At 42.8% G+C, this 25,249-nt stretch overlaps 1 protein-coding gene across 1 annotated transcript in view; it reads right to left on the minus strand.

Annotated features, from left to right (window-relative positions):
* Positions 1 to 25,249, minus strand: part of pcloa (piccolo presynaptic cytomatrix protein a) — a 389,623-nt gene that overhangs the window by 362,053 nt on the left and 2,321 nt on the right. The window contains exon 4 of the mRNA XM_059988484.1: positions 2,975 to 4,321. Coding sequence (XP_059844467.1) covers positions 2,975 to 4,321 — 1,347 coding nt within the window. The remainder of the gene's footprint in view (positions 1 to 2,974; positions 4,322 to 25,249) is intronic.

Here is a 25,249-nt window from a genome sequence, read left to right on the forward strand (position 1 = left end):
ATTCCCATTCTGACATCAAAGGTTTCAAAGGTACATTTAATGTCAGAGAAACATATACAATATACATCCTGAAATTCTTCTTCTTCGCAACCATTCACGAAAACAGAGGAGTACCCCAAAGAATGAATGACAGTTAAATGTTAGAACCCCAAACACCCCCAGCTCCTCTGTCCCCCACCAGCAAAAAAAAAGCATCGGCGTCCTCCACCGAGCACTCAAGCATGCAGCAAAGCATCATGTCTGTCCACGGCCTCCTCTATTGCCATGATGAGCCTAAACTCAGGTTGGAGGAGCAACACCTCATATTCCTTCTGGATAGCCTCCAGACTGATGGTATGAAGATTGATTTCTCTGACCTCCAGTAATTGCTCACTCTCTCCCCTTCCTGCTAGTTCCATTCACTGTTCTGGTCACCCTCTCACCAGCCCATCACCTGTTTCTGTTCTGTACTTTTAGGTAAGATGGGCTTTTAGCTACAACTTGATCAAGTCTTGAGTTCCCACATCAGTTGGTACACTGGTGTGTTTGAAGGATTCTCAGCAAGCAGAGAATCATTACATGGTTGCTTCCATGTGGAATTGAACAAGTTTACACTTCATTAAAGCAAATCAGTTCCATTGATGGTTTGATATGAATATTCCTGTTAAGACAATAAGATATAGGAGCAGAATTAGGCCATTTAGCCTATTGAATCTGCTCTGCCATTTCATTATGGCTGATCCAATTTTCCTCTCAGCCCCAATCTCCTACCTTCTTCCCGTATCCCTTTATGCCCTGACTAATCAAGAATCTATCAACCTGTGCCTTAAGTACACATAAAGACTTGGCCTCCACAACTGTCTCTCTCTCTTGCTAAAGAAATTACTCCTCATTTCCATTTTAAAAGGCCACCCCTCTATTCTGAGGCTGTGTCCTCTGGCCTTAGACTGTCCTATATTTCTTGAAGGAGGGGAGTAGTACAGAAGATTTAGACAGGTAGGCTATAATTATCAGCAAACAGCATTGTTCCCTGAAGAGAGAGTAGCAGTATTCCTTCCAAAAATGAAGACAGTATTCTCTGTGTTATAATTTCTTCCACCATACTGTGTAGAGTTTTGGTCACCCTGTTATAGGAAAGACCACTGTCAAGCTGGAAAGGGTATAGAAGATATTTAGGAAGATACTACCTGGACTAGTGGGCTTGAGTTACATGGAGAAGTTGGCCAAACTCTATCTTTATTCCCTGAAGTGCAGGAGAATAAGGGGTGATCTCATAGAAGTTTATAAAATCAGGAGAAGTATGGAAGATAAATGGTCACTGCCTTTTCCCCAGGGTTGGGGAGTCCAAATCAAGAGAGGAGAGATTTCAAAGAGACTCAACAAGTAACTTCAGCTGCCAGAGGAGGTGGTCAAGGCGGGTACAATTACAAGATTTAAGAGGCATTTGGCTAGGTACATGGAGGAGAGGAGTTTGAAGAGCTAAACACATGCAACTAGGACCAACAGGGAGGATGCTGTGGTCAACATGGACCAATTGGACTGATGGGCTTGCTACCATCCTGCACTGCTCTATGATCCTATGGCATGTACTGAACTTGTTACCCAAGTGCATCCTGTGTAGAAATCTACTGCTTTCTCGGTGTCACAGAATAAGTGGTTCAAGTGAAGTGATTCAGCTCTCCTTCCACCCAAGGGGTTAAACTCACTCTGTTCAGTCCCAAAATACCCAAATACTTGATTAAGATTAAGACTGTACTCATTTGCCTTACAATTCCTTAATCAGATGAAGTTATAATCTGTTAAATAAGCATTTCTAAAAGCAAATTCTGATTTGCTTCCCTGTTCAGTAAATACAAACCTCTGGCTGTTACAACACAATCTGCTGCTGAATCACTAGGAACTGGTATTATTATTATTATTATTAATAACAACTGATAATTTTATCATCACTGTCAGATTTGTATTAATAACAAAAACAACAATCCATTAATGCAAGATGCAAACAGATGGTGGCATTGCAACCTATCAGCTGGTCAACGTCAGCACAGATCATCTTTGGACTGACCTCCTTACGGAAGGCATTTCATTAAATCACAGATCATCACATACAAAAGAAACATTCACATGTAATACTCCATCAGTAACATTAATCCAGGATTCATTGCTTCAAATGTTGCAGAACACAAAAGTTACAAATACTTCTAGAGACGATAATGGATTTAGATCATGCAGTGAGGAGTTTAATACAAGGCATAATGAGAATAAACATACACTTCATTCAATACTTGCATACATTTTTGTCCACAAGCCAGTTAACCACACCATTTCTCACACCAATAAAACCAAAAATAATGACTTCAGAATGCAACATATATGGAAAATGAGTATAATATACTCACCACAGAATTTCAGTTTCTGTAACTGGCAATTTATAGATAGCCAGAGGTACAACATAAACTGCTGCCAACATTGGTAATTTCTTTCTGAAGCTTTTCTTAAATTAGCAATTTGTGTTATTACAATAGTAAAATTTCTTACTTTAATGGGGGTGAAATCCTACCCCAGATTCCATCTGCTTTGATGCAATCAACAGATGTATTGGACAGCAAAAATGACCGCCTGGGAAAAGATATTCTCCAAACGCTGGAAATCTTGCATACATACAAAATGCCGGAGGAGCTCAGCAGATCGGGCAGTAACCATAGAAGGGAATAAATAGTCAATGTTTTGGGCTAAGACCCTTCCTGATTAAGGACCTTGCACAAAAATTGGCAGTTTACACCCCTCCAAATATATTTTGCATGTTTGAAGGTTCCTTCCTCCTGTAAAACTGCACAAGATGAAATAGTACAGAGGAGGACTGCAACTTCAAAGCCACTTACTACAAGAAAGGTATTTACATCATTTGTAATCAAATTGCTCAACAAGGAAAAGAACTGATACCTGCAGTTTCTTACTTGCAAGCATAACAATAAATAATAGGATTCTTTCCTACCTCTGTTAGATGTGGCATTGGATTAAATCCACACAGGTTGCACACAATCGCCTTGCATTCTGTGCATGTATTGTAGTTGGGAGCAGTGCTGGAACCAATGTTCAAGACAGTTTTACAAAGAGGGCAAGTACTCTCATATGGTGTGCCCATTTTAGGCTCCATTGCTTTGAGTCCCTTGGCAGACACTTCAGTAGTTTGCTTTACTGTTGCATCCTTCTTCGCAGGTCCAGTCTCCTTGGCGCCTTGAGCTGTCACAGTTGCCTTCTGCTCTGACTTTTCTGCTGCCTGAGGTTTTATTTCTCTTTTACCGGTGTCTGGTTTAAGACTTTTCTGTGCTGTGCTGCTAGCAGCAGGGGCTGGTGGTGCAGGCTGCTGCTTGGGACCAGGCTTATGCTGTTCCGGTGGCGGTGGTGCTGCTGATATCAAAGTGGAGGCTTGGCTGAAGAGGGATGCCCCAAAACCAAAGAGTCTTCCAGTAACACTTTCTTGAGGAGTTGTTGGCTGGAACGGTGGTGGTTGGACTGAGCCCCCCAAGTTCAGGCTGAAACGCCTTGACTGCTCTGGAGGTTTCTGAGTCCTTTGAGTCTCTGGTGGAGCTTGTGAAGAAACTGGCTTTGCAGCTGGTGGCCTCTGACTTGGTTTTCCTTGATCTTCTTTTGGTTGAGTGGGTTTTGATTCTGTTTTCAAAGGGGGCTGTTTGAGGGGTTCAGGAGCAGCCCCAACAGTCTGCTTTTCCTGTGGAGCTTTGGCTACTTGCGCTGGCTTCTGTGCCTGGCTTGCTTCAACAATGTGCTCTTTTTGGACAACCTCCGGTTCTGGAGCAGAACCTCCCTTCGTCTTCAACTGCTGTGGCTGTATTTTCGGATCTGAATCTTTCTGTTTCCCTGCAGGCTGGTGAGCTGTTGTTTGGTCCACAGTTCTGGTCTGCTTGGAGCCTCTCTGCTGGGCACCTGGTGAAGCTTGCTGGGTCTCTGGAGCCTGAGCAGTGGAAACTTCCTGCAATGACTGTTTAACTGGTTTTGGTTTCTGGACCACTTGCTGTGGCGGTTGCTGCTCATGCGACTGTTGCTTGGGCTTCTGTGGTGGGGAGGCAGCTATGGATTTCTGCTTAGTGAGCAGTGGCTGTTTCCTGGCTCCGGGTTGCGATAATGGCTTCGCTTGTTCAGGTCTTTGTGTAGGATCTTTCTGTGCTGTCGGCTGAGCTGGCCCCTGTTTGGCCACTTGTGGAGCTGAGACAGGAGTCCCCTGTTTGGATGGCACATGCTGTGGCTTGGAGGCAGGTGCTGAGGTTATGTCCATGCCAAGGGCTCTTTGCATCTGACAGTTCAGGCACAGCCATTCTTTGACCTGTAAATAAGGTACACACAAAAAAAATTAAGACATCAAGTCTTGCCTGATCTTCACCACCAGACCAAGATGCATCTATCCAAGTTGGATTCCACTTTCCATTCCAACATGCCTGTTCATAGCCTCCTCTGCTGCCACAATGACGTTGCAGGACCCTATATATCTCAATCAGGTCACTGCTTAATCCCTTATGTTCTAGGGAATAAAGTCCTAGTCTGTGTAATCTCTCCTTGTAACTCAGGCCTCCTGGTAAATCTTTTCCGCACTCTTTCTAGTTTAAGAACATCTCTCCTATAACAGGATGACCAAAACTGTACACACTACTCTGTTATTGATACGAGCACCATTTGCAATTCTGCCTCAAATCTTCATCATCACCATATATTTACAACTGAGGATAATTTATAGAATTACATTGCAGACACAACATGGGTTTGACTTGCTTCAGCCTTGTACATTAGTGGCTTGTTAAAGGTTTGTTGCATTCAGTAAAAAACCCCCCAGATATTCTATTCATTTCTTGTTTGAATTTCTCAATGATATGGGAGGTGCAGTGTTTGATAAACAAAAGGATGAGTGATTACTAAAACAAGATTAAAGAGAAATAAGAAATTCCTAGGAGATCAAAAGCAGAGAGCGCAGCATCAATAATTACTTTTCAGCAAAGTGAGAGTTTACTGTGCTGTTGTCCAGGATTGCTAATACAAGACACTTTGTAGATGCTGGAAATCCATTGTGACATACACAAAATACTAGAGGTCAGGCAGCATCTATGGAAAGGAATAAACTGTCAATGCTTCAGGCTGTTTCCCTGGATCACTTCATTTTAATACATATCAATGGTCAGCTACGGAGCAGTTTCAAAGTTGACGCAGACCTGGGAAATGTGGAAGAGTCAGGAGGAACATAGCTTTGCACAGAAAGCATGGTGAATGTACTGACATGGCCCAGATGCAAATGGAAAGTGGGGGCAGAAAAAAATAGAAGTTAAATAAACAAGTTTAAATTAGGCATTGGTTTAAGGTTCTGCACAGATAGAGGGCGAGTGGAGAGGATAAGAAGCTGCTAAAAAACATTTGGATCCTTTGTTTGAAGCAAAGGCATTAGATAGTACATATGGCTTAGGCCCAGACATCAACAAGATTCTGAAGAGGATATGCAATGAGAGGGGGCAGTTACGGGGGCAATTCAGAAGGCACATCCCAAAGATGAAGTAGTATTCTAAAGGGAGGATGAGGCAACCATAGCTGACGAGGGAAGTCAAAGACAGCATAAAAGCAAAAAGGAGAGCATATAATATAGCAAAAATTAGTGAGAGATAGAGGATCGGGAAGCTCTTAAGAACCCACTGAAAGCAACTAAAAAAGCCATAATGAGAGAAATAAACAAAAATAGTAAGGTAACCTAGCCAATAATATTCAAGAGGACACCAAAAGTTTTTTTTTTCAGATATGTAAAAAAGTAAGGCAAGACAGGATATTGGACTGCTGAAAAATGATGCTGAAGAAGTTGTAATGGGGACAATAAAATAGGTATTCTGCATCACTCTTCACTGTGAAAGACACTAGCAGTATGGCAGAAATACAGGGGCAGAAGTGAGTGAAATTCCTATTACTAAAGAGAAGGTGCTTGGGAAGCTGAACGGTCTTAAGGTAGATAAGTCACCTGGACCAGATAGTGTACATCCCATTGTTCTGAAAGAGGTGGAGATTTGGAGGCATTAGTAATGAACTTTCAAGAATCACTAGATTCTGGAATTGTTCTGAAAGACTCCAAAATTGCAAATTTCACTCCATTCTTCAAGAAGGAAGAGAGGCAGAAGAAAGGAAATTAAAGGCCAGTTGGCCTGACTTCAATGGTTGGGAAGATGTTGGAATCTATTATTAAAGATAAAATTTTGGGGTACTTGGAGGCACATTATAAAATGGGCCAAAGTCAGCATGGTTTCCTTAAGGGAAAATCTTACCTGACAAATCTGTTGAAATTGTCTAAGGAAATAACAGGCTGGATAGACAAAGGAGAGTCAGTGGATGTTGTTTACTTGGATTTTCAGAAGTCCTTTGACAAATTGCTGCACACGAGGCTGCTTAGCAAGATGTATCAAAAATTATGGGAGGTGTATAGATAATGTAAATACAAGCAGGCTTTTTCTACTGAGGTTATGTGGGACTTGCAACCAGAGGACATGGGTTAAGGGTGAAAGGTGAGGTTTAAGGGGAACACGAAGGGAAGTTCCTTCATTCAGAGGGTCATGAGAGTGTGGACCGGGCTGCCAGCACAAGTGGTCCATGTGAGCTCAATTTCAATGTTTAAGCTGGGTTTGGATAGATACATGGATGGTAGGGGTATGGAGGACTATGGCCTCTGTGCAGATCAATGGAACTAAGCAGGTTAAAAGGTTTCAGCATGGACTGAAGGGCCTGTTTCTGTGCTTTACTTCTCTATGACTCTAAGAACTCATGCTACTGCAGGAAAGATACTAGCATGGGTAGATGATTGGCTGAATGACAGGAAGCAAAGAGTGGGAACAAAGGAGCCTATTCTGGTCGGCTGTAGATGCCTAGTGGTGTTGGGACAGTTTGTTTTTATGTTGTATGTTAATGATTTGGATGAAGGAATGATGGCTTTGTGGCCAAGTTTGCAGATGATACAAAGACAGGTAGAAGGGCAGGTACTGTTGAGGAACCAGGTAGTCTGCAGAGGACTTAGACAAATTGGGAGAATGGACAAAAAAGTGGCAGATCAAATATGGAGTAGGGAATTATAGTCATGCACTTTGAAAGAAGGAATAAAGACACAGACTGTTTTCTAAACAGAAAGAAAATTCAAAATTCAGAGGTGCAAGGGGACTTGGAAGTCCCTGTGCAGGATTCCCTAAAGGTTAATTTGCAGGCTGAATTGGTGGTAAGGAAGGCAAATGCAATGTTAGCATTCATTTCAAGAGAACTAGAATATAAGAGCAGGAAGTGATGCTGAGGATTTATAAGGCAATTGACAGATTGCAATTGGAGTATTGTGAGCAGCTTTTGGCCCTTTTCTAAGAAAAGATGTGCTGGTATCGGAAAGGGTTCTGAGGAGATTCACACGAAAGGCCCGGGAATTAAAGGGTTGACATATGAGGAGCGGTTGATGGCTCTTGGCTTGTACTCAGTAGAGGTTAGAAGAATGAAGAGGATAGCTCATAGAAACCTGTTGAATATTGAAAGGCCTAGGAAGAGTGGATGTGGAGAGGAACTTCCCTGTGGTGGAAGACCAAAGGGCAGAGTTTTAGATTAGAGGGACATCCCTTTAGAACAGTGATGACCACATCTGACTACAAGTCCTTATAAAATAATTTTAAGGACTGTTGAGAAAATAATCGGGGTTTCTCTTCTACCTATTAAGGATATTTACTGGGAGCACTGTGTACACAGGGCCCTTGACATTGTCAATGATCCCTCCCATCCATTCAACAGTGCCTTTGGCCCACTACCATCAGGCAGGAGATACTGTAGCATTAGGACAAGAACTGTTAGGATGGGGACCAGCTCCTTTCCCCAGTCCATGAGACTACTGAACTCCCTGCCACCACCCAGGTCTCATCACACATGAAGAACCATTAGTGTTATATGGTTTACTTTTTAACTTGTGTCATAAAAACACCTTATTATTTGTTAATTTACTAGTGGTAATATGACTTTATGTGTTGTGTGTGTGAGTTATATGTACTGTGTTGTGCACCTTGTTTCAGAAGAACATTATTCCGTTTGACAGTATACGGGTGTACGGTTGAATGATAACAATCATGAACTTGAACTTGGTTAACCTGTGGAGTCACTGCCACAGACGACTGTGGAGGCCAAGTCATTGGATATATTTAAAGGGGAGGTTGATTGGTTCATGATTAGGAAGTGTATCAAAGATTATGGGATGAAGGCAAGAGCTAAGGGGCTTAATAAATCAGCCATGATGGAATGGCGGATCAGACTTGATGGTCAGAATGACTTAATGCTGCTGCTATGTTTTATGCTCTTCTTGGTAAATATGAGCTTCAGAGACTCCTTCCCCACGTGAATGACAGGGACTCAATGAATGTTTCCCCACGTGAATGAATTGAATTGAATTGAATTGACTTTATTTTTTGCATCCTTCACATACATGAGGAGTAAAAATCTTTACACAACATCTCTGTCTAAATGTGCAATGTGCAATCATGATAATTTATAATAAATAGAACGGTCAAAATAACATAGAATACAGTCAAATCAGCATGAGTTAATCAGTCTGATGGCCTGGTGGAAGAAGCTGTTCCAGAGCCTGTTGGTCCAGATGGTAGCAGTTGAAACAGTTTGTGGTTGGGGTGACTTGGGTCCCCAATGATCCTTCAGGCCCTTTTTACACACCTGTCCTTGTAAACATCCTGAGTCATGGGAATTTCACAACTACAGATGCACTAGGCTGTCTGCACCACTCTGCAGAATCCTGCAATTAACATACCAGGTAACAATGCAGCCAGTCAGGATGCTCTCAATTGTGCCCCTGTAGAAAGTTCTTAGGATTTAGAGGCCGATACCAAACTTCCTCAACCGTCTGAGGTGAAATAGGCGCTGTTGTGCCTTTATTCACCACTCAGCTGGTGTGTACAGACCACGTGAGGTCCTTAGTGATGTGGAAGCCGAGGAACTAAAAGTTGCTCACCCCCTCAATCCCAGATCCGTTGATGTCAGTAGGGGTTAACCTGTCTCCATTCCTCCATAATCTATAACTGTTTCAGAGAGTTGACTTCTTCCCTGTAGGCCACCTCGTTATTGTTTGAGATAAGGACAATCAATGTAGTATTGTTGGCAAATTTAATTGTAGATTAGAACTATGGGCGGCAACACAGTCATGGGTATGCAGGGAGTAAAGGAGGTGACTCAGTATGCAGCTCTGAGGGGCTCCTGTGTTGAGTGTCAGAGGGCTGGAAGTGAGGGAGCCCACTCTTACCACCTGTTGGCGATTTGACAGGAGGTCCAGGATCCAGCTGCACAAGGCAGGGTGAAGACTAGGGTCTCTGAACTTCCTGTCGAGCCTAAATGGAATTATGGTGTTGAATGCTGAACTGTAGTCCAAGAACAGCATTCTCACATAAGCATCCTCTTTCCAGATGTGTAAGGACGTTATGTACAACAGTAGCTATTGCGTTGTCTGTCGATCAGTTGTGTCGCTAGGCAAATTGTAGGGGGTCCAGTGTGGGTGGTAGCAAGCTGTAGATGTAGTCCTTGACCAGCCTCTCAAAGCATTTGCTTATTATTGAGGTGAGTGCGACAGGATACCAATCGTTCAGGCATGTTACCTTGGTCTTTTTTGGTACAGGGACAATGGTGCATAATTTGAAGCAGGAGGGCATTCTACACTGGGAGAGGGAGAGGTTAAAAACTCAGTTGTTCCCTCCCCACGTGAATGATGGGAAACTCAGATTAAAGAAGTGAACAACAACATTCACAAACTACACGTCCTTTCTCTGTGTATGTGTAGATCGTTTCCCAGATTCAAGTATTTCCCAATTATCTGAGAGTTGCCTTTGAGTTGTGGCTTGAGGTTCTAAATCAGAGCTTCGTAATATTTTCAGCATTCATTAAGTATTCACAAGAAACACCTTTCGAAACCTTCGTCGGTGGGAGTTGGGTTTCTGTTGTTGTAACCTCCGAAATATTCTCACATGAACTGGTTGCCATGCAATGTTCTCACTGTTATCTTAAGCAAATCGATTCCTACAGCACAATACAGGCCATTCGGCCCTCAAAGCTGTGCTGAACATGTCCTTACCTTAGAAATTACCTAGGGTTACCCATAGCCCTCTATTTTTCTGAGCTCCATGTACCTGTCCAGGAGTCTCTTAAAAGACCCTATCGTATCTGCCTCCACCACTGTCGCCAGCAGCCCTCACCACTCTCTGCAAAAAAACTTATCTCTGACATCTCTGTATCTACTTCCAAGCACCTTAAGACTGAGCCCTCTTATGCTAGCCATCCCAGCCCTGGGAAAAAGCCTCTCACTATCCACACGATCAGTGCCTCTCTCATTTAACACACCTCTATCAGGTCACCTCTCATCCTCCGTCACTCCAAGGAGAAAAGGCCGAATTCACTCAACCTATTCTCATAAGGCATGCTCCCCAATCCAGGCAACATCTCCTCTGCACCCTTTCCATGGTTTCCACATCCTTCCTGTAGTGAGGCAACCAGAACAGAGAACAGTACTCCAAGTGGGGTCTGACCAGGGTCCTATATAGCTGCAACATTACCTCTCAGCTCCTAAACTTAATCCAATGATTAATGAAAACCAATGTACCATATGCTTTCTTAACCACAGAGTCAACCTGCACAGCAGCTTTGAGTGTCCTATGGACTCAGACCCCAAGATCCCTCTGATCCGCCACACTGCCAAGTGCCTTACCATTAATACTATATTCTGCCATCATATTTGACCTACCAAAATGAACCACTTCACACTTACCTGGGTTGAACTCCATCTGCCACTACTCAGCCCAGTTTTGCATTCTATCAATGTCTCTGACAGCCCTCTACACTATCTAGAACATCCCCAACCTTTGTGTTTATTTAAGACAAAAAGTTTTTGAAAACATAAAGAGTAGAGACCAGGGGGAGTGATGGGCAGGGAGCTAGGAAACTGGGGGGTTGAGTGGGAGAAGAGAGAGGAGATGGGTGGGGGGGGGCAGCAGTTGGGACTGAAGACTGGAAGGGGTGTGAGGGGGATGCAATGAGATTTACTAGTCCCCAGGTGCATCTCAATAAGATAATCTGATAATACAGCTGGAGGCTAAAATTGAAGAAATTGTTTCACCTTGGAATCAGCAGTAACTACAAAGCCCTTTGATTTTGACCATTGGGTTAATGAAATCCACAGATGCACAATAAAGCCAGTTGGAGTCAAAGGCAATCATATAGCACAGAAACAGGCCCTTCAGCCCATCTAGTCCATGCTGACCATGAATCCCAACTAAGCAAGTCCCATTTGTGCACAGTTGGGATGTACCTTTCCTATCCCCATATCTATTGAAGTAACTTTTAAATGTTGTTAATGTACCTGTCCTGACTGCTCCTTCTGCTAACTCATTCCATGCCTCTGGGTAAAAATATCCTTCAGGGTCATACTAAATTACCTTAAATCTATGTCCTCTATTTCTTGATTCCTCACTCATGGAGGAAAAGGCTGTGCTATATTCACCCTATGTATGCCTGACCAGGTTTATTCGCCAGTGCTCCAATGATAGATACTTCCTGTACGCTATCTTACATTGCAGTCATTGTTAAAGACATATTCTGGTAATCTTACACGTCCAGGTTTGTCTTGGCTCGGTGACTTCTACACTTTCTCTTTAAAGTCCTGCAATAATAGGCATGACTACCAACAGGATTCTGGCAGTAGATGGCTGAGACGGAAAACAGATCAGGTTACAGCTCTGCCGTTCTCCATTGCAAGGTATCATCGCCACATCCACTGAGCTATCTGCAGCTGTTCCAGGTATATTCCTTTGTCTTGCTGCCAGTCTGGAGTGGTCACCTTTGACAATACAACTTTTCAAAAAAAAAATTCACAGTATAATTTTAATATATACCATGGGAGCGGTTAGTGTGACTCTATTGCTCGGGGCATTTTGGACTTCAGAGTTCAATTCCAGCACTGTTCTGTAAGGAGAATCTGTATGTCTTCCCAGTGGAATTCTTGGGTTTTCCCTGGGTGCTGTGGTTTCCACGTACAGTCCGAAGACCTCATTGGGTAGGTTAATTCAACATTGTACATTGCCACGAGATTAGGTTAAAGCTAATCAGGGTTGTCGGGGTGTGGTCTGAAGAACCAGAAGGGCCAACACCGGCCTGTGTCGCTAAATAAAATAATTTTCACCAAATTGTTCACAGTTAGAATTTTGTAAATACATGAAACTTCTCTACCAAATACAAGTTCCTGGATTATTACCAGGGCTGGAATAATGTATGAGGGGTGATTGCTAATTTCTTGGCCCAAGGTAGAAGGAGATGAGTTATACAGCTCTCATTACATGCACATGCAGTTCAGCTCTGAGTGATTATGCAGAAAGTTTGAATTTAATAACTCATCAGTTAATAACTCATCAGGGGTGATTGATAAGTTTGTGGCCTAAGGTAGAAGAAGATGAGTTATTAACTTCAAACTTTCTGCATAATCACTCAAAGAGCTGACGTGCATGTAACGAGAGCTGTAATACTCATTTCTTTATACCTTGGGCCACAAACTTATCAATCAACCCTGCTGTGGACACTTCCTGGAGGTCCAAGATCTGTATGTTCCATGACTGCTGGACTAAGTGTGTAAATGTAGAAGGGGACTATGTTGCAAAATATATGTGTGAGGTTTTCTAAAATTGATGCCTGGACACGAACTTATCAATCACCCCGGTACATCCATTTTGATTTACCAGTCAAGAAAGAGTTTTACTTTACTTTTAAGAGATTAGCTTTTCTTTGTCACATGTACCTCAAAACACACAGTGAAATGCATTGTGTGTGTCAATGACCAGCATAGTCCAAGGGTGTGCTGAGGATGGCATTGTCACACTTCTGCTGCCAACATGGCATGCTCACAATTTACGAAGCTGAACCCGTACATTGTTCATATGCCACCATGCTGCACCAATCTTTAGTTGTGTAAAAACCATCATATCAGAAATGCTAAACATGGTGAGAAACAGAATCCACGTCAAATAAAATAAAAATCAGACACACTGCAGAGATAGTTTGCACACTGAAATATGTTTTAAAATGGGACTGGTTTCTGATTGGACTAAGTGAGATTCTGCAATTTCTGTACCTCTGCTTGAGGGACATGAGCTTTCAAATAGCGGGACTCTATGGTGGCCACATGGGAGAATTAGGAAGCAGAAAGAAGAGACCTGGCATGTTCATCAGTGAAATTGATGCCAGGACATCTTCAGGGAGCGGTGTTTCAGAACGGCAGCGTCCATTAATAAGGACCTCCAGCACCCAGGGCATGCTCTTTTCTCACTGTTGCCATCAGGTACGAGGTACAAAAGCCTGAAGGCACACATTTAGTGATTCAGGAGCAACTTCTTCCCCTCTGCCATTCAGTTCTAAATGGACTTTGAATCTTTGGACACTGCCTCACTTTTTAAAAATATACAGTATTTCTGTTTTTTTGCACATTTTTGAATCTGTTCAATATACATATATTGAAATTTATTTATTTATTTATAATTCTTATTCTTATTTTATTTTTTTCTCTTCTATGTTACGTATTGCATTGAACTGCTGCTGCTAAGTTAACAAATTTCATGTCACATGCCGCTGATAATAAACCTGATTCTGAGAAGGAAGGGTCAGTGTGCTAAGAGAGGGGAAGGAGGTAGAGAGCTCCCCCTTGCTCCTACTGTTCTTCAGCATGTCTCTCAGGCTTCATGCCAGCTTGCTGCTCCTCCAATACCAGCTGTTCTCTGCCCAGCTGGCTAAACAGTGTAGCACATGCCACATGGAAACTGCCTATACATTCGCTGAGTACCACTGCACTGCTCTAAACTAAGGAATCTCACATCAGAAAAGCAATCTGGTGCTTGTGAGGCAAAACTTGGTAACCTGGTGTCTAAGGTAGGATGGCCATTGGTATCAGGAGTCAGGGAAAGAGTAGACCTTGTCCCAGTGCATAGCTCTTCTGGTAAGTGCTGTCCGCCTGTTTGATCTCCTTGATGATGGGGTCACCTGTGCTTTCAAGAAGCATGGCATTCACCATCAGGAAAACTCTTTGGTGATCCACGTCTACCTGGAAGCGTAGAAACCATTCCTGTTGCACCAAAGACAGGGGTTGGTTATAGAAACCCTGAAAAGCACAAGTGAAACCAATGGCTTCCTGCCCCAGCAGGAAGCAACAATTGCAGAAAATTCCATTGCCAAGACCTCAGGATGCCACTGAGATCAAGGGACATGAGCTTATCATTGGCCAAGTACAAAGACATCATCGCAACCGGTGGAAAAGTCCAAGTGATCAGGGAGCTAAGAGACAGGGTGACCTTGACATCTACAGAGAATAGTTCAGATATATGTGGGTGACCAAGGATTTCCTGTATCAAGTCACCTCGTCTCCCGCTGGAAAAGCTGAGCCTGTGAGTTTGCTATTCATCAGCAAAGTCCAGGTAGAATGTAATCTATTGGGAGATTCTGTAGAAATTGTTACTTCTCAATTGGACAAATCTTGGCCTCCTCCCTGGGTCGCAACACATCTACTTTATCAGAAATTGCCAGCCTGAAGCCTCCAGTTGTCAATAGACAGACAGATAGATAGATGTGTATTGATGCCAAAAGAAATTACAGTGTCATAGTGGCATTACAAGTGCACAGATATAAATATTAGAAGAGAAGTAGAAAGAATAAAAAATAAGTTACGACTAAGTCTGACAGGAGGGGGTCACTAGTTCCCCGACTGTGGGTTGACTCATTATAGAGCCTAATGGCCGAGGGTAAGAATGACCTCACACAGCGCTCTTTGGAGCAGCGCAGTTGCGTTAGTCTATTACTAAAAGTGCTCCTCCGTTCAACCAAGGAGGCATGCAGAGGGTGAGAAACACTGTCCAGAAATGCCAGGATGTCCTGTAGGGTCCTTTGTTCTACCACAGCCTCCAGTGTGCAATAACCAGGCAACAGTACCAACACTGAGGCTTCAGCACAGCCGCATTGGGCTGAGGGGCCTGTTCCAGGGCTGAACTGCTCTGTGTTGGAATGAGCATCTTGGCCTTGAAATTGAGAAAGCATTTGAGCCGATGGAGGATCAGGATGGCTGAATAGCCTACAGTCAATTCTCTCGGTGTCAACTGGGTCTCCACCCAGCAAATACCACAAAGTGCACAAGGTGCTTCAATTTATCACTGCAGTGTCTGACTAAGGTCACAGACATGACCCAGAGACTCCATCTGATGATACCCAAGACAGAGACCTAGTAATCCCATTCCGTGTGTGATGGCTACCAGTGACGTGTTAGATAGACCAAGGTAAACTGCACACAGAAATATGTGGCCCCATTTCCCAGCGGAAAGATTTCACTCATGAACACCAGGAATAAAGTGCTGCTTTCATCCATAAACTGTGCCTAAATAATAGGCAGAATCGATCCAATTTCCGACTGAGACAAAGAGACTACAGACTGCACACAATATAACAAAAGACTATTTTAAAGTTATACTCAAACTACACAAGCAATGCAAGCCCTACAGGCTCAGACGTAAACAGGAAGATAGGGCCGGGAGGGTGGGGTGAGGGGGGGGGGGGTTGAAGGCGATGTATGGTGTGCTTACCTTCATTGGCTCAGACATTGAGAACAAGAGTTGGGACACCGTGACACCGCTACACAAAACACTCGCTGAGCCACACTTGAAGTGTTGTGTGTTGTTCCAGTCACCACAGGATGTGAGCAAATTTGAGAGAGTGCAGAAAAGATTCATGGTGTCCGGAACAGAGGACTTGCACTATCATGAGAAATTGAATAAACTGCGTCTGTGTTTCTTCGAGTGAAGAGGCTGAGAGGTGATGTGATAGAGGTACAGAAGCACAGAACGTGTAGATAGCTAGTTTCCCATAGATGGGGTGTCTAAAACTAGAGGGCTTAGGCTTAAGATGGGAGAGAGGGAAGTTTAAAAGAGATCTGAGGGCACACAAAGACAGTTGCTATCTTGAATGGGTTACCAGAGGAGGTGGTGGAGTCAGGAACTGTAACAAAATTTAAGAGGCATCTGGGTAGGTATTTGAATGAGCATGGCATCGAGGGATATGGAATTAATGCAGGCACGTGGGGTTGGTATAGTTAGATATGATAGACAGGAAAGATGTGATGGGACAAAGGGCCTGTCTGTATGCTGTATAAATGCCATCACTGTGACCACATCCGTGTTTTATCGAAACTGCTTCCTACAGAGTTTCTGTAACATACTGGTGAGGAACCAGGTTACTCTGGAATCTCTGCCCTTTCATTGTCAACTGGTGGACTATAATATCTAACTGCCCATTGCAAACTCTCTGGATATGCTAACACATCTGGAGACACGACTCTAGTTGTGGCATTTCCTTCTCTAAACACCAGACTCACCACAAGCCATACAGATCCCATAGCTGCAACCACATTAACTCAGTTTAATCCAAGCATGAGAGGTACCAAATTATACTGACTAATTTATCAACTGCAATAATTGGAAAAAGAATGCCACCACAAAGCACAGGTTAACAAAGAGGACAGTAGTTAGATAGTCATTCTTAGCCTTCCATCCTGACCATTCATAAGACCATAACATCTGAGCTGAATTAGGCCATTTGGCCCATTGTGTCTGCTCTGCCATTTCATCATAGCTGATTCACTTCCCTCTCAGCCCTAATCTCCTGCCTTTTCCCCGTATCCCTTCATACCCTGACCAATAAAGAATCTATCAACCTCTGCCTTGAATATATGTAAAGACTTGGCCTTCACAGCCATCTGTGGTGACAAATTCCACAGATTCACCACTTTCTGTCTAAAGAAATTCCTCCTCACCTCCATTCTAAAAGGATGCCCTCTATTCTGAGGCTGTGTCCTCTGGTCCTAGACACTTACACCAAAAGAAGCATCCCCTCCACATACACTCTATCAAGGCCTTTCAACATTCAATAGGTTTCAATTAGGTCACCCTGTTACGAATGTGGAGCAACTCTGAGGGGCCAAAGGGCGCAAAGTCACCCCCTCCTTTTTGAGAATCGCAAGGTCACTAGTATTTTGGGTCTGATACCCAGGAAATGAGAGAGATACACAGCATGTCAGGGAGAGAGAGAGGGAGAGAGGGAGAGAGGGAGAGAGGGAGAGAGGGAGAGAGGGAGAGAGGGAGAGAGGGAGAGAGGGAGAGAGGGAGAGAGGGAGAGAGGGAGAGAGGGAGAGAGGGAGAGAGGGAGAGAGGGAGAGAGGGAGAGAGGGAGAGAGGGAGAGAGGGAGAGAGGGAGAGAGGGAGAGAGGGAGAGAGGGAGAGAGGGAGAGAGGGAGAGAGGGAGAGAGGGAGAGAGGGAGAGAGGGAGAGAGGGAGAGAGGGAGAGAGGGAGAGAGGGAGAGAGAGAGAGAGCGCAAAGGCAGTTGTTATAGACGACGCAGAATACACAACAAGGTAGAATGTCTCCTAACACAAGTGGAACCACTGATTACTGCTATTGTCTCTTGGAGAAGGAATTGTGTATTAAGTACTGTACTATTCATTGAAACCCCTCAGGGGACAACCAGTGGTCTGGTTGAGGGATTGCATCATCCCAACCTGATTGACATCTGAGACCCCGTGAGTGAGGATAAAATACAGGTCTGGGGAACACCCCTTAGACACACCAGGAGAAACGCTAGAAATCCAGTGACAGCGTTTAATAGCGAAAGCCGGTGAGAGCTTGTGTGTGTCCTCCCTTGCCAGGGTGGTGGGCTCATCATGGAAGAACGGTTTAGGTAAAGGAGAGGTCATACTTGAACGGCCACAACAACGAGACACCGACGGATCGAAATCATAAAGGAAGGTTGGCAAAAACAATAGCGGTAACTGTTCCCATTCTTCTATCTCTCTCTCTCTCCAACAACTGCAACACAACGACAAACAAATGATGGTAGCCTGTATGAACTGAAATGAACTTTAGATTTCCATCGACAATTCATTATCCCCTAGACAACGATAGAGCTTATTTCTTATTGTTATTATTCCCGCACTTTTAGGTTTAGTATTGACGACGTATGTTATCTGTATATTTGCATTGATATTATTTTTGTGTATTTTTGCTAATAAATACTGTTAAAAATAGTATCACCAGACTCCAACAGACACCTCTATCTTTGCTGGTAAGTAACCCAGTTATGGGGTTTGTAACAACCCCTCATTCTTCTGAATTCTAGTGAATACAGGCCCAGAGCCATCAAATGCTCTTCATGTGACAAGCTGTTCAATCCTAAAATAATTTGGATGAACATCCTTTGAACCCTCTCCAATGTTAGCACATCCTATCACAGATGAAATATTCAAAACTGCTCACAAGCCATTCCAAAGGCTCCTAATCAGACAACATCAACATGACGCGGGCAAGGCCCTAATTCATAAGATGAGGGAGATGAGAAAGAATATGGTGAATATCAAAGTGTGAAATTAGTTGTAAAGTCAAATTTTGTTTTGACTGCAACTACTTCATCTCTGGAGAGTACTGAAGCTGAAGTGAAAGTTCTTTGGACAAAGCCAGTAGTTACTTGGATAATTAACCAATAATAGGAGAGAGAAGAAGAGTTATCGATGGCAGCAGTTGTGTTTAAGGAGCTAAATTATTGTAACCAGTGATGCATTCATCAACCTTCAGATCACCACTCCTCTGTAGAAAATAGAAAGCAAGCATGCTGCTTCTCGGTGGTTTGTGTGAAAACCATGTCATTAGTTGGGAATAAGCACTTACAATGGCAGCCTGTCTGGAACAAAATGGTTCCTCAGGTAGAAAATGACAAAGCAGTTGCAGAAATCTGCAGCTCATCGTGGGATGTTCCACAGCTCTGAATCACAAGTTACCTCATCATTCACCAGAAACCAACAACATTCAAACTAAGCAACCTGACAAGTGTATTCAAAATGCAATGTAATGCAGAGAAATCAAAAGCACGGCATGCACATGTCATTTCCCAGACACTGGGTAGTTTCATGTCATTCACTGACTCTCAATGGGAACAAGTAACATGCCACACCTTCAGATTTTAATAGTCACTGCAGAGAGAGGAACTACCAAATTGGGTGTCTTGCTATTTTTGTCACAATCCCTGCAGGAACAAGGGAATCCAACCGGGAAACCAAGGCATTATTTTTAAACTGCACTTAGTTCATGCCAAATGAAAGACATGTTGGATCCAGCTGTTTAGTTCTTGGATTAGACTAAAACCTCAAAATCCAAAAGGCACAAGTCAAGAAAGTATTGTTACCTTGTTAGAAATCGCACAGTTCAATGTAATGACAAAAATATTGCTGAAAGTTTGCCATCAGTATTGTCTAGAGCTGTAGCTTTAATATTCAATGACGGAATGTGGGCTTCACTAGCATAGCCTGTGTTCATCAGCCTTTCCTTTTCGCCCTGAACATTTTTTTGGGGTGGGTGGTCTGTGCTGAGGGTTACCTCTAGTACTGTTGTCAGACAGCTTCAGGAATTAGACCCAATGAAAATAAAGGAACATTAACATATTTCCTGATCAGTCTGGTGCACGGTTGTGTCCCTGATGTTTTATAAATCTTGAGAATGCATGCGCAAATGTGGACCACATACCTGCAGAAAGGACAAGAGCCAATGGAAATAATTTAGTAACAAAACCCAGGGTGCTGAAATTATCACAAGCTTGAGCTCTGTTTTGAAAAAAGATGAAGGCAACATAATAATTGAGAATTACATAACTGCTCCAATATACATAATCACAAGAGGCTGCGGAGGGTAGAAGACTCAGCCTGCTCCACCATGAGCACAACCCCTACCCCTCAAGGGCAACTTCAAGAGGTGGTATCTCAAGAAGGACCCTCACAATCTGGGACATGCCCACTGCACTTCCAAGATCAAAACTGGAGGTGGAGTACAGGTTAAGACAGGATGCTTTGCAGTGTAGGGAATTAGAAAGATGTCCATGTCCATAGATCCCTCAAAGTTGCTGTGAAAGTTAATAGGCTCATCCACAAACAAACACTACCTTTATTTCTTTTTTACATTTAACTATTTTGTAATTTATCGCAATTTTATTTCTTTGCACTATTGGTCAGGGTTGATCATGGATAATGTGTCCTACCTGTCTACATTAATATGCAAGCCTGGACAGTACCATATGTAGAGCAAGCTGTTGCCCATCCAGCAGGGAACATCTCTATGTAGCTGATGAATCCAAAGGAATGGCAGAGACTGATACAGTTTGGCACCAACAGCTTTGCAGGAGTTTCCAATCAGTGTTGAACTTAATGCCTTAGGGACTCCAGCTCTGGAGTTTTCCACAGGGTTCACCCCCAAAGCTTTCTCCATGAGTGGGTATAGCCGCAAGGCAGTGGTGGCTTAAGACCACTTCCTTCTGCTAGCTGAACTGCCACCTACCGCAATACTCCTGCTACAAAACAACAAATGGCATTTAAGGCCATTGATAACAAACCTGATTTTGATGTGCACAACTTGGAAAAGAAGAACATAAACAAATAACAAACTAATGAAATTAGATTATCTTTTCTGTTGAATTAAACTTGCTTTAAGGTGACACTAGAGGCTATTGTGCAAATTTTTTTTAACAACCTCTGCTGAAACTAGTACAATGTTTTAGTTCAGTCTACTCTTTGCAATATGATGAATAGTGCACAAAAAAAAATTAGGTACCTAGTTGCAAAGATCAAAGGGCAGGGCAGAATGTGGATGGAGAGCGTGACAACTGGATTGAAATCGGTCTGAATGATAACAGAATAATAACTGATTTTCATTACATTTTCCCACTCTCCTTTCCATCAAATTAGAAAGCCCAATCAGTGGGGCTATGTTGAGCTAACCAGATAAGGTAAGTAATAGTGCACCCCAACTGATCAAACTGAAACATCAAAATCAGTTTCTACCCCTCTGCCACCAGATTTCTCATCAGTCCATGAACCCATAAACACTACCTCGCTATTTCTGCAGCTGCTGCAAACAACAAATTTCGGATCGTATCAGGAACTATCAGAATGTTTGATTTCGTTGAAAATTAAATAAAGAGAAAACAAAAGACAAGAATTAAAAAAAAAGATGGAAGAGTAAAGTGGGTGAGTTGTTTTAAAATTCTGAGGGGACGGCATCCACTCTGGAATTCCTAGTTATATGCAGAGCTACCAAACATTGTAGTGGATTTTGATGGAACATTTTCTCCAATGATCTACATTGTAACGGGCGATCAATATTTTTCTATGGTTCTTTCTGGAGACTAACACTGTTCCCAAATAGTTCCAATTACAATGTAAAAATGACTGAGTTATATTACACTGAATGAAACTTTTCATCATTGCTTGTGTATCAGTTTTCCTTCTACATACGAGCTGTGGTTGGTTTTCTTACACACAGGAAATTCTCTAGTTAATCAATCCCCCTTCTCTCTTTTCCATTCCTCATTCTGGCTCTCTTCTCACCCTTTCTCTTCTCCTCTCCTGTCCATCATTTCCCTCTGGTTCCCTTCCTTCTTCCCTTTCTCCCATAGTCTATTATCCTCTCCTATCAGATTCCTTCTCCTTCACTCTTTTACATCTATCATCTCCCAGCTTCTTAATTTATCCCCTCTCCCCCATCTATTCACCTTCTTTCACCTGGTTTCACCTATCACCTACCAGCTAAAACTCCTTTCCTTCCCTCCACCTCCTTATTCTGGCTTCTGATCCCTTCATTTTCAGTCCTGTTGAAGTGTCTTGGCCTGAAGTGTTGGCTACTTGTTCCTCTTCATGGATCCTGCCTGACGTGCTGAATTCATCCAACATTTTATGTGTTTTATTCTAGATTTCCAGCATCTGCAGAATCTCTTATGTTCAGTCAATCAATTTTGCTCCTAGCAAACATCAACTTAAAATGATTTTATTTTAAATTATTTCTACCAACAGGGTAAGCTTGTATTCTTGAGCGCTGGTTACCACTATATATCAATATGCCATTAAACTGTAACACCATGAGCCCAGGGACTATCTCAACTACACCACATTCTGCTTTGCTTCCTCTAAGGGCTCCATTAGTTCATCATTTCTGGCTCAGACATATCTTCATGGCTATACCTTCCACATAATGATTCTGAAATGTCTTCCTTCTTCCTTACATGTGGCTTTCCTTCACCCATAATTGATAGGCCTCTCAGCTGATTCTGTTCAAAGTTCTAAATTCAAAGTAAATTTATTATCAAAGTACATATATGTCACCTTATACAATCCTAAGATTCATTTTCTTGTGGGCATATTCAACAAATCCAATTACCAAAGTAGAATCAATGAAAGACAACACCAACAAGGCAGACAACCAGTGTGCAAAAGACACCAAACTGTGTAAGCACAAAAATAAAGAAAAGTAATAATAATAATAAATAAATAAGTAAATAATCAGAATTGAGAAGATGAGATGAAGAGTTTGTGAAAGTGAGTCCACGGGTGTGGGAACAAAATTCAGTTATGGGGCAAGTGAAGTTGAGTGAAGTTATCCCCTCTGGTTCAAGAGCCTGATGGTTGAGGGGTAATAACTTCCTGAACCTGTCGGTGTGAGTTCTGAGGTTCCTGTACCTTATTCCTGCTTGCAGCAGTGAGAAGAGAACATGACCTGGATGTTGGAAATCCCTAATGATGTATGCTGCTTTCCTGTGAAAACACTCTGTGTAAACCTGCTCAGTGGTGGGGAGGCTTTTGCCGTGATGGACTAGGCTGTAACTACTACTTTTGTAGTATTTTCTGTTGAAGGGCATCTGATACCAGGATGTGATGCAACCAGTCAATATACTCTCTACCACACATCTATAAAAGTTTGTCGAAGTTTTAGATGTCACGCCAAATCTTCGCTGCCGTGCCTTCTTTGTAATTGCATTTACGTGTTCTGTTTCCCTTACTTCTACTTCCCACTCTCATCTGCCATTCAGAACACAGACCTTGTCTTCACTTTCTGCTTGACCAATCCTCACCTTCATCAAAGGGTTCTTCATGGCTCCCACACCTTCGATGGCATGCTAACAATAGACACAGCTTCCTCTCCCACCTGATCTTCCGGAAGGGACCTTTTCTGCTTCAATTTTCCATCTCCACTGACCCCCCCCAACCCCCAACTGATCCTACACCATACCATGATACTAACAGGAAAACTTTGTTCTTTTACCTTGTATCTTCCCACCATCCAGGTACCCAAATGCTCCCACCAGATGAAGTAGCAATTCATTTATATTTATTACAAGGCAGTGCTCCTACATTCATTGTTCACGATATGATCTCCTCCACAATGGGAGAAACAGGAACACAAGAGCAACTCGAGCTCCCGGTGATCTGTCACTTTAATTGCCCACCTCACTCCCTCTTTCCTTTGACAAGGCTTCCGATCTGACACAAACTTGAGCTCTCAGTGACTTGTCCCTTTAATTTCCCATCTCACTCTTCCCTTCTTTGACAACGTCAACTGATCTGAGACATTACTAGCTTTAGGATGGATCAATTCAGATAATAACTCAGTTCTGATGAAAGATGAACAACATGTGATGTTAACTCAGTTTTGTTTAACAGTATTTCCAGCATTCTTTTTAATTTCAGGTTTGTAGCAGCCACAGTGCATAGTAGCTCACTGGTCCCAATTTGTGTTTCTTTCTCATAAAGAGATAGGCCGCTACAGCACAGAAAAAGGCCCTTTGGCCCATCTAGACTATGCTGATCTATTATTCTGCCTAGACCCACTGATCTACACCCAGACTATGGCTCTTCTTACCCCTTCCATCCATGTAACTATCTAAATTTCTCTTACGTGTTGAAATCAAACCCACATCCACCACTTGTGCTGCCAGCTCATTCCATGCTTTCACCACACTCTGAACGAACAAGTTCCCCCTCATGTTCCCCTTAAGCCTTTCACCCTTAAACCATGACATCTGTTTCTAGTCTCACTCAACCTCAGTAGAAAAGCCTGCTTGCCTTTACCCTGTCTATACCCATCAGAATTTTGTATACCTCTATCAAATCTACCCACATTCTCCTACTGTCAAGGGAATAAAGTCCTAACCTATTCAACTTTTCATAACTCAGGGCCTCAAATGCTCACAATGTCCTAATAAATTTTATCTGCATCCTTTGAATTTTATCAACATCTTTCTTGTAGGTAAGTAACCAGAACTACACACAATACTCAAAATTTGGCCTTACCAATGTCTCATAGAACTTCAACATATCATCCCAACTCCTGTTCTATACTTTGATTTATGAAGGCCAGTGCCTAAAGATCTCTTTATGACACTGTCTACCTGTGACACCACTTTCAAGAAATTATGGATTTGTAGTCCCAGATCTCTTTGATCTACCGGTCCTATCACTTACCATCCAAGACCTGGTTTGTCCTCCCAAAACGCAGCATCTCATCCATGTCTGCATTAAGGTCCATCTGGAATTTATCAGCCAGTTTTCTAGCTGGTCCAGTTCCTACTGCAAGCTTTGATAACCTTCTTCGTTCTCATCTGTCTCCCTCCAATTCTACCACCCTGGCCGATAGGCAAACCTTTTCCAATCCCTCAAAACTACCAGGACCACTGGAATCAGCCAATCCCATTTCATCTCATCCTCCTCTTTACTACTTAAAACACATTTGATTACACTTTCTTTCAGCTGTGATTAAAGATAATCAACCTAAAAAAATCTTTCTCTCTTTGGATGCTACATGGCCTGACGAGTAGTCTGTGTTTATATGAGTGACATTATTGAACCGTCACATCTGAACAAATTAGCAATGTGTCATCTAGTCAGGTGAAGGCCTCTTCATGATCCTAGCCAGACCATTAAAACAGTAAGGATTTCATCTGATCAGCATACAAGTTTTACAGTTTTCTACAGACACATGTCAGGGGGCATTCTGATGGGTTACTTCACAGCCTGATCACAAACAAGAGAAAATCTGCAGATGCTGGAAATCCAAGCAACACACACAAAATGCTATAAAAAGAGTACAGTCGATGCACTGGGCCGAGACCCGAAACGTTGACCGTACTGTTTTCCAACATTGCTGCCTGGCCTACTGAGTTCCTCCAGCATTTTGTATGTGTTGCATCACAGTGTGGTGTGGAGACTCCAGTGCACAGGATCACCAGAGGCTGCAGAGGGTTGTAGAGTCAACCAACTCCACCATGGGCACAACCCTCCCCACCATGAGGGGCATCCACATCAAGAATATAACAACATCCATCATGAAAGAC

Source organism: Hypanus sabinus, chromosome 13, assembly GCF_030144855.1.
Source record: "Hypanus sabinus isolate sHypSab1 chromosome 13, sHypSab1.hap1, whole genome shotgun sequence".
Lineage (NCBI taxonomy): Eukaryota > Metazoa > Chordata > Chondrichthyes > Myliobatiformes > Dasyatidae > Hypanus > Hypanus sabinus.